Source organism: Musca autumnalis, unplaced genomic scaffold (assembly GCF_047663935.1).
Source record: "Musca autumnalis isolate F117 unplaced genomic scaffold, ASM4766393v1 scaffold_2, whole genome shotgun sequence".
NCBI classification, from domain to species: Eukaryota; Metazoa; Arthropoda; class Insecta; order Diptera; family Muscidae; genus Musca; species Musca autumnalis.
Genome location: NW_027411755.1, coordinates 246,441,362 through 246,450,666, shown reverse-complemented (window position 1 = coordinate 246,450,666; position 9,305 = coordinate 246,441,362). Strand labels below are relative to the sequence as shown.

Genomic DNA, 9,305 nt, shown 5'->3' with positions numbered 1-9,305 from the left:
TTGTTTACTTTTTTTATACTGCAGATCAGTTTGATTGGAGTCATTGTTTCAAGATGGATCCTTGTGTTATAGAGTTTATTGGTGAAAAATCTATAATTGGTGTTATACCGAATTTCTCTTTTGACCCACTGCATCTTATATCCGGCAGTGTGGGACCATTTCGCGCTGGTATGCCAGTTCATGTTCCTCTGTGGTTGGGAATACATTTAAGGAAACAACAAAAATGTCGTATAGTACCACCAGAATGGATGGATATGGACCTGTTAGAGGAGATTAAAGAAGAGGAAAAGAGATCCAAGTAAGGTTAATGGCAATTACATTGATTTTCCGTGTTAAATATGTCAACGTTTTGTCGTTCCTAGATTCTTTACCAAAATGCCCAGTGAACATTATATGATAGAGGCCCAATTGATAATGAGCACAGCTCCCGATGATGTACCCAGATGTGAGGAGATACGTACGATAATTAAAGATATTTTCGACATACGTGAATCCAAATTGCGTACATCCATTGATGCTTTCATTCGTGGTGAGGGTACCTATGCTAAATTGGATAATCTAACATTGCTAGAAATGCATAGTGTACGTCCAATCTTACCTCATTCTTTGGACCACATTGCCCGTTATCAACGTACGGCAGTGGCTACACAAAGAGATACTTCAATGCTGGGCCTCAATTCGAGTACAATGAACTCCAGCTCATTTTTAACCCAATAGGCATTAATTGGAAATGTTATTTTAGTGAGTATTGTAAGATTATGATTTTAATTAATGTAATTTAATCTAGCAGAGTTTTTTTGAAAAAGGTTACTCTTGTTAAGCTATTATATGGAAATGTAACTTATAAGTGATCGAATAATAAGGCAATTAATATTACCGTAAATATAAGGTTTTATGAGTTGTGAACGTTTACATTTTTAATGTTGAAGCTAGAAATATGCTCTAGTACTCCTTTTATTTTATCATTAATGTACTTAGGCAGAAAATTAATTCAAGATAGTTATAGTCTTGTGTTTAGGCACCCCATAGGTTAGTAGAACTTATGACCTGATGGTTGTGGAAATTTACCAACAATCTGCCTTATTTACACATGGGGGGCTATTCTGAATGGAAACTCCCCGTGTTTTGCCTCTCTGCTGTTTCAACATAAAGGAAAGACTGAGAAATCTCACGGGGAGTTTTTGTTCATAATAACCCATATGAAGAAAGTTCTAGGATACATGACGCATCGTTCGTGAGACTTCTTGGTATACATAAAGATCCAAAAACAACTTTAAACATTTTCTTGTACATATTACAATATTTATGTACGGGCATTTATTTTTACAAACAATAATACAAAAATAAGTGTAAATTGTTAGATATCCATACCATGGTGTATGTATGTGTGTCATGGTGAAAACAGCAGCTAAACATGTTACAAACATCATCTAAATGCTAAATACTAATTGGCTAAAGTATGTGTATAAATTAATGTTAGTTGTATAAATCTTGTTTTTCCCAAAATTGCAAATATTCACGTAAATTGCACTTAATTTCCATTACTGTTATACTTAAATTACTACTATGAGAGACTGCATATATTTATAAATACATATTAAATAGTTTCTGAACGAGGATCTAATTTATGAATAGCCTGCATTAGTGTTGGATTGTTGTTAATACTAATACCCTTGCGGGACATGTCATTTAAACGATCTGTGATGGGCTTTTGGTCACGACCTTTTTGCCACCTAAAAATACATTTCTTAATAGATTATTTGAAAATTATAAGGAAAACGTTACTCAAACTTACCACAAATGTGCACATGTATGTAACAGTGGTATATACAAGGGCAATAGATCTATATCACAAAGGGTCTCATAACGATTTAAGGCCAATGCTGCCCATTTCTCTGCCGATGGATGTGGTACTGGGGAACTAGTACAAGCTGCCACTAAACGACACAATACCAAAAGTACTGGCTTAGAGCGGTCCATAAATATCTTACTCAGCAACATAAAGGTATTTTCCAAAAGTGATATACATGCATCATTACGTTCATCTAATAATTGACATGCTTTTGTTAATTCGATATTTTGTAAAAAATTCAAAAATGTAGAACTTGAACGTAGTGTAGTATTTTGGGCAATATGCGTTAAAAGGTCTTCGAAAGCTTGACCCCTTTCGGCGATTAAGGAGGCAGAAAAATTCCCCATTAACACTTTATTTGGAAAATCGATGTTTGCCATTTCTTGTGGAAACTCGCGTTTCAAATTTTGATACATATCACGAAAGTCGGTATAACGTCTATCAATTGTGGCCGGATGTGGATCCATGGCTGCCCTTGTATCTTGCCTCACTGTTAGTTGGTAGATAACATAACGCTTCACTTTCAAATCTTCACCATCCGGTGGCATAATTCGTGCAGAGAGAATTTCAAATTGTAATGATGTAGTATTCGGAGGAATTGTGTATTGAATAAAATGTGGTTGTCGCTCCCAGAGGTCTAAAAGAAAAAAAAAAACATTGTTTTATTTAGAAATCATGTATCAGAAAATTTTCTTGTTTACCTTTTTGTGGCGTTTTTGCTTCGGCATCTTGTATTGTCAGTGTACCAACTTCTATACTGTCGGGGCTTTCCAAGTCCTCTGGATTATCGGGTACATCTATAGATGAAACCATGGTTCTGCGGGCCATTGCTGCTCGCACTGCAAATGGAAAATTTGTGGTGAAGGGAAAGTATAAAAAAAATAGTATCAAATAAAAACTCAAAAATCCTAAACCATGCTCCCGAGGAATTCACTTTAATTCGTGTGGATGCTAGGCTTTTTACAGCACTTCCTTTGCTTTTATGTCCATAGCCCTTTGTCTTGTCCCTTCGGGGATGTTGTGGGAACATAAGTGTGTAGCCTTTTGGGCTAACAAACGGCTATACAAACTTTGATATGAAAATGTGCTTCATCGAAATAAAGGTTTTGGATCCCAAGTATTTTTAAAAACTTTGGATTCGATGTAACCCTGTCCGTTTGTCTATCAGGCTGCCTAGTGCCCACGATATCTCAATAATCAAACAACCGATTTGCTCTCTCGTAATACTTTGTCCAATCTTGGATTAAGTTCAAAGATGTGTCATTTGGGTTCAATCCTTCGGGCACCTTCCCAACATAAATTTAAAATTTTCCTATAAAATTATAAATTATGTCTATTTTTTTTCTTCCAGGCTATATCAGGTTCCTATATAGACTATATCGACCCACTTCCTTAGGTATGTTCCACACAAAATCAAGTTCAAAGAGGGACTATATCGGACAACGCCTTAAGTGTATGTATTTTGAGGGCTGTTCAGAGATAGTTTTGAAATTTTTTAAATGGTCATTGTGGTCCTAAAAGCTCTAAAAATTCTATGTTGACCATCTAAAATGGCAATGGAAACGATAATTATCGACGGCATGGGTGAATGACTGTGGAAGTTGCAAAAATTTGTCTGCGTTCCAAAAAGGTCCTAACATATTGGACAAGACCTTCAGGTACCTGCCCACAAAAGTTCAAAGCTTTAGCGTAGTTTAAGTCCTCTTTGAGCTTTGTTTAAAGATGTTTATCGAAGTTAATCGACCTTGTAATTCTAATTACAATGATATAATAATTTGTTTCGTGGCCAAGTCTATGTTTTCTAACACAATGCTCCAGAAGGTTTTAAAAGAATCTTACTGCGTCCAACTAAAAATGTTGGAGGGGATGATAACAACCAAATGAGAATTCACAAAAATGCCTCCATTTCCATTCTTTCAGGCACCTCCTCTTCAAAAGTTCAAGATTTTTACGTTTTATTCCAATTTAAGATCACTTTTCGGAAAGACAATACTTCCTGAGTTAGAGTCCCAGAAATTTTTTTGGCCACTCATTCATAGATTCTGTAATTTTATTCTCCACACTTTTCTTTATAATGAAATGTCAAGACCCATATCTCGGGAAATATGGACTTCCCCCGGGAAAGATATAGTTGTGGTCAGGGTCCCAAGGACTACCTATGGTGGAAATTTCAGACGATCCGAGAGGTGCCCCTAAACGAGACTTAAGCCCAAAGGCTCAAGTAAATGAAAGTCCTTGGGACATAAATAGAATACTCTACCAGCTGGCGGAAAAATCTGAAATGTTTACCACAGGAAGATCTTTACGTCCTGATTACAAAAATGTAAAGTTTGTTGGGGGGAAGTCCATACTTCCCGAGATATGGGCCCCTGAAATTCCGAAAATTCCCTTGTTAAAGTAAGAAAAAAATTTAAATTAAAAAAAATGTTGTTTTCGTGCCCTAAATTGGCTCTTTTCCATATGAGAAAGTCTTAAATCCCCGGCCGAAGGCCGGCTACTTAGAAAAAACTACTTAGAAAAAAATTTCAGATTTTTCCGTCAGCTGGTAGAGTATTCAATTTGTTCCGTCCTTGGACCAAACCCAGTGAACGAATCGGAAATCTGTTGTTATTGTTTGCATTTTAACGGCACCAGATTAATAATTTGTATATACATTAAGGACCACATTATTAATCAATATGTAATATGATGTCATCTACAAAAGATGAAATCCATTTTTAGCAATGACACATTTGTAGCAGTGCTTGAAAATCCAATTTGTTTGGAGGAATTTCACTTAGATTTCTCTTAACTTTTCTAAATTAATACTTATTCAATACATTTTTTTAGGCTTTGTATCCCTTTCTTGTGGAGTCATACAATTTTGAAGTCTGCAAACCATATTGTAACAATACACCTTTCTCCATTTAAAAAACCACCTTAAATTACCTTTAATTAACAACAAATTCCAATAAACAAAGAAATTAACACAGAACACCAACAAATCCCACACCCACTACGCACTTTAATTGGAATACATTGGATTAGTGACTAATATCAAAACACAACAATAAAGATGCAATGTAAGGCAATCGTAGTATGTAATTTACACTTAATTTCAATAACAACCTTCTTTTTGTTTTGAATTTGCTTTGTTTAAATAAAAGTAACTTTTTTTGTAAAGTGGGTCATACGAATAAAAAAGTATCTACGACTTACTAATGGTGTAGATGAGCGATCAACTTAATAAATACAACAATTCTTACTAATACTTTAATGCAAGCAATTCAATTGCACAAATCTAAATCGAGAGAGATTAGCCCCAAGTCAGCTGTTTTTACATTAAACAAATACCTATACACACACCACCCCATCAGCTGACACAGGCGTATGGCGTTAAAATATACGACGGCAAATGTATTACGTTTAGGGTTCCTGACAGGTTGCTTTAGACTGCACGATATGTTCTCTTTATACTGGTACGATCTGAAAGGAAACTTCTTTTGATGGTAATCAATTTAAACAGCAAAATTTGCCATTTAATAAATTATGCATATACCTAAAGTTAATAGCTCTGTTCCTTAACGTTCAAGAATCTTCAAGTTTTACCACTTTTTACTCGAAAAGCGTTCCTTTACTTCAGACGCAATACAATTCATATGGGAGCAGTTTTCTACTTTTACTACTTTTGCCGGTTTTGCCATTTTCAAAAGTAAAGGAACAGACCAAATGTATATATTTGCTTTCTCGACAAAATGTTAGACTATGTTTACATTTACGAAATCCACTCGATTTCATCTGTCAATTCCTTTGTGTATACGTCAAATGAAAACTCGTCCGAAATCGATTGGATTTCATTTGACGTTTGAGCAATGGAATTGACAGTTGAAATCGAGTGGATTTCGTAAATGTAAACATAGTATTACAGAGAATATATCATTTGAAACGTACACAGACACGGCTACTGTGTATGGCCTTGTACACACGCTGCGACTTTTGATGCATGCATCACCATTTTTTTAGCGGTGTTGCAAAAAATAGTAGTGATGGAGGGAATGAAAATGTACGAAATGTATGAAATGTAAAATTTCATGACTAATCATTTAATTTATTAATACCATTTAGAATGTTAAAATTATTTAATGTACATCATGGATTTAAAAGAATGTAATAAAAATTAATGGACTAAACTTCCTCCTTTATTTGATAAGTATGTTGTTAGTTTTTATTGACTTCATAGTTGGAACTGAATTGCTTGTGTTCGAAATGTGTTTTTAAAACATCAAAATGCGAATTGCAGATAAGAGAATTTAATTGTTTGAATCGATTGGATTAATACTGACGCCGTTCGTTGCTCAATTTGTAGCCCAACATTTCGTAAAAATATTTCAATAATTATAGTTGTGTGAACGCCCATATTGTCGGAGTTTTATTACCTGTGTGTCGTAGAAAATTGAAAATACATTTTTACCTAACAATGTTTTTTTCCAAAAATTTTGTTATTTACATTTGTCGAGAAATATTAACAAATATTTTTACCTGTTTCAATAATTTTGGTTTAACAATTTATACCTATATGCATTCAACAATCATAACATGTATGTAAAATCGTACATGTTTGTTACAAAAATTACACTTCTTACAATATTACGAAAAAATGCAACCCTACAAGTACGAAAATGGTGATGCATGCATCAAAAGTCGCAGCGTGTGTACAAGGCCTATTTTGGAGCTTACGCTTTGTTCGTAAAAATTAACTACGTTATGCGTCATACGCCAAATATAATTAGATTTAACAGCTGTTCGAACAACTTGTTTACATTTTTGCAATGCTAAAGATAATAAAAACATTGCAATTTGATGAAAATTAAGTGACTGGAAGATTTTTTTATTCAAAATATACCCACAATAGCAATATAAATACATACAAAATATGGATGCTGCGGAATTGTTAACCCAAAATGTTGATAAAACACAGGCAAGTATTTCGAACAACACACATTAACCACATTATTCAATAATGAATGTTAATCCAATCCCTTACAATAGCTACCACCTTTACATCAGAAACGTATATTAGCGTTTGTCAATCATTTTTTGATTAGTTCCTGTAGCTTTCTCAATGAATTCTCTTTGCAATGTGAAACCCGATTCATTGAACTTGAAAGAAAATTACAAAAAGTTGAGGCAGCATTGACCATTCTGGAGGCAAAGGTATGAATAAAATAGGCTTAAGTTAGCTTTAAGGCCTGATCGCGGGTCACCTTAAAATATGTGTTGGAAAGTATGGACTTCCGCAACACAAAATGTATATCGTTGTAGATATATCAGCCCATAAACCTAAATTGTTCTCCGACCACTATATTCTAAAAAGCTTATTTTTCATCTTACAGTTAGCCTCAATTCCCGATGTAGAGAATAAAGAAAATCCAACAGTTACATCCAATGAGAAGACTGCAACAACAAATGAACAAAACAACGATGATAGTAAGAAGACTGAATCTATAAAGGATATAGCAGAAGAATTACCACAACAGCAGCAACCAACTGAAACAACAATTCCTCAAGGCATTCCAGCAACGGAACATAGCCTGTATAAAAAATACTTTAAAATGATACAGGTCGGTGTACCGTTGCCAGCTGTACAATTAAAAATGCAATCGGAAGGTCTGGATCCAAATATTCTTAGGTAATGTGAGCTACATATCTATTTTGTTATTTTGAATAACATTAAATTCATTTTGGAATTTGTTTTTAGTAATCCCCAAACACTACTACCCTTGGAAGCTACAAATGAAAGTTGATATTGTAAGGAGAGAACGCATAAAAATTATCCAAATACTTTTACTGTGATTATAAAAAGAACGTTTATATGAAAGAACGAAGCATGATCAATTTAAAGCCATGATGGTATGGTATTTTTTCTTTTTTGTAATTAAGAAATGATTTTAAAAAATATTTGTTTGTTTTATGAAAATAAGAAAACAAAGCTCTATATAAAATATTTTGCAAAAGCTCGGATTTTAATAACTGAATTTTTTACTATCTACACTAGCAGATAGACCCAATCAACAATATATAATTCCTCCTATATTGCAAGAATACTACTTGGGGAAGGTTTTTTTTTTTTTTTTTTTTTTTTTTTTTTTGAGGACTCGGCCGTTATCAAGAGAAATTAAAGTATAAAATTATAGTTTTAAAAAAGACTGCTAGTGTTGTATGAACAACTTAGAAAATATATTGGAAAATTTCAGAATCTGCAGCATAAAAACAACAGTAGGCCTATTCTGTAACTTCTCTATCGATTGAAAAGTTGTTAAAATTTCTTTTGTTTTTGTAACAACTACAAAACAAACAAATGAAATTGTTGTAAAATAAACAATGAGTAAAGTTGTTAAAAAGTTACTGAATAGAAGGACAGGTACTTATTCTGTAACTTTTTAACAACTTCCTCCCATTTCTTGCTGTTCCCATGTCGTTGAGAATCTGGAAAGCGTGGGAATGGGAATGTTCAGAATAGGGCTGTATATCGCTGTAAACAGGTCCTTCGGAAAAAAATCAAACTATCCTCGAACATCTCTTCAAATGTCCTTAAGCTAAAATTTGTGTTGTCCAATATAGACTTTCATGGAACTCGATGTACGTTTGGAAGAAATTATTCAATTCGCAAGTTATCGTGTTCATAGTTGTTGTAAAATATGTTCGATTGTGTATTACTTCAGTTCACTGTTTCTGGATCCTCTGTATCCAGACTCAAAAATCCTGCAACTTGGACTTACGCCCATTAAGAATCAGGTGAGTGGTGTTAGCTGGACATGTGTTGGGTATCGTAACATCAATTCGGGTCCAATATGAATTAAAACGACTACATCATCGTCCGGATGTGAGATTGGCTAACACCACTCCTGTTTGCCTTGGTAGCTGGCGTTCTTCTGCTGCTATGGATGGGGGGTGGTCTCCAAGTATGACATTCCGTACTGCGCGACTGCATCATTGTGAATGCTATATAAACCTGCCTAGTCTGGAGGTTTTCATTTGTACCTTTGGACTCTCTCCTTACTTGTCTGGTTCCGTGAAATCGTGTTCAGGACAATAACTCCAACCTGTGGTACAAAATTTCAAAGAAATCGTAAGTAAGGTCGCACATAACCCCTATTTAACATCTAAATTTTCTTATAAATTACAACAATTTCAGAATTAGAAGTTCCCACTTATGCCAAAGATTTGAATTTTTTATGGGAGGTACCGAAGTGGTCTTAGGTTGGACGAATTATTATATATCCGTTAGTAAGCATCGTAGCCTATGTTGGACATCAAAAATCTTTACAATGGTATCTATAATGCCTTGGGCATTATCCTTATCTCGAGAAGGAAGAGCTTCTAAAGGTATATATGACAAAAAGATCTGTTTGATCTGGATTAATACGGGTCCAGAATTTTCAAAGACATTCAGGGTATCTTCCCATTGTAAAGG

The 9,305-nt window shown here is 34.3% G+C and overlaps 3 protein-coding genes across 6 annotated transcripts; 2 read left to right on the top strand and 1 right to left on the bottom strand.

Annotated features, from left to right (window-relative positions):
* Psf2 (DNA replication complex GINS protein PSF2-like protein) lies at positions 1-1,146 on the top strand. The gene is made up of 2 exons (XM_073971313.1): positions 1-298; positions 363-1,146. Exons 1-2 carry the CDS (start codon positions 54-56, stop codon positions 715-717), a joined length of 600 nt encoding a protein of 199 aa, XP_073827414.1. The 5' UTR covers positions 1-53; the 3' UTR covers positions 718-1,146.
* A 134-nt stretch (positions 1,147-1,280) lies between these two features.
* Snx21 (Sorting nexin 21) lies at positions 1,281-5,175 on the bottom strand. Of its 4 annotated transcripts, none has more exons than XM_073971312.1 (4): positions 5,098-5,175; positions 2,554-2,691; positions 1,796-2,489; positions 1,281-1,733 (listed from the first exon to the last, which is right to left on the bottom strand). In XM_073971312.1, coding segments are annotated over exons 1-4 (969 nt in total). In that variant the 5' UTR covers positions 5,099-5,175; the 3' UTR covers positions 1,281-1,597. The 4 variants fall into 4 exon arrangements, with proteins under 4 accessions (XP_073827413.1, XP_073827410.1, XP_073827411.1 ...); XM_073971309.1 differs by having other exon boundaries at positions 5,051-5,164; XM_073971310.1 differs by having other exon boundaries at positions 4,781-5,155.
* Positions 5,176-6,621: 1,446 nt separating this feature from the next.
* Positions 6,622-7,858, top strand: CCDC53 (Coiled-coil domain containing 53). Its single transcript, XM_073971307.1, has 4 exons — positions 6,622-6,809; positions 6,881-7,045; positions 7,225-7,520; positions 7,590-7,858. Exons 1-4 carry the CDS (start codon positions 6,765-6,767, stop codon positions 7,633-7,635), a joined length of 552 nt encoding a protein of 183 aa, XP_073827408.1. The 5' UTR covers positions 6,622-6,764; the 3' UTR covers positions 7,636-7,858.
* Positions 7,859-9,305: the final 1,447 nt, after the last annotated feature.

Bases quoted from the DNA above. Each gene is read 5' to 3' on its own strand.
- CCDC53 (XM_073971307.1), top strand. From the start codon at position 6,765: ATGGATGCTGCGGAATTGTTAACCCAAAATGTTGATAAAACACAG. The intron at 6,810-6,880 runs GCAAGTATTTCG...CCCTTACAATAG, and splicing joins AAAATGTTGATAAAACACAG to CTACCACCTTTACATCAGAA. The intron at 7,521-7,589 runs GTAATGTGAGCT...ATTTGTTTTTAG, and splicing joins CTGGATCCAAATATTCTTAG to TAATCCCCAAACACTACTAC.
- Snx21 (XM_073971312.1), bottom strand. The intron at 2,490-2,553 runs GTAAACAAGAAA...TTTTTCTTTTAG, and splicing joins AGCAAAAACGCCACAAAAAG to ACCTCTGGGAGCGACAACCA. The intron at 1,734-1,795 runs GTAAGTTTGAGT...ATGTATTTTTAG, and splicing joins CATACATGTGCACATTTGTG to GTGGCAAAAAGGTCGTGACC.
- Psf2 (XM_073971313.1), top strand. From the start codon at position 54: ATGGATCCTTGTGTTATAGAGTTTATTGGTGAAAAATCTATAATTGGT. The intron at 299-362 runs GTAAGGTTAATG...TGTCGTTCCTAG, and splicing joins GAAGAGGAAAAGAGATCCAA to ATTCTTTACCAAAATGCCCA.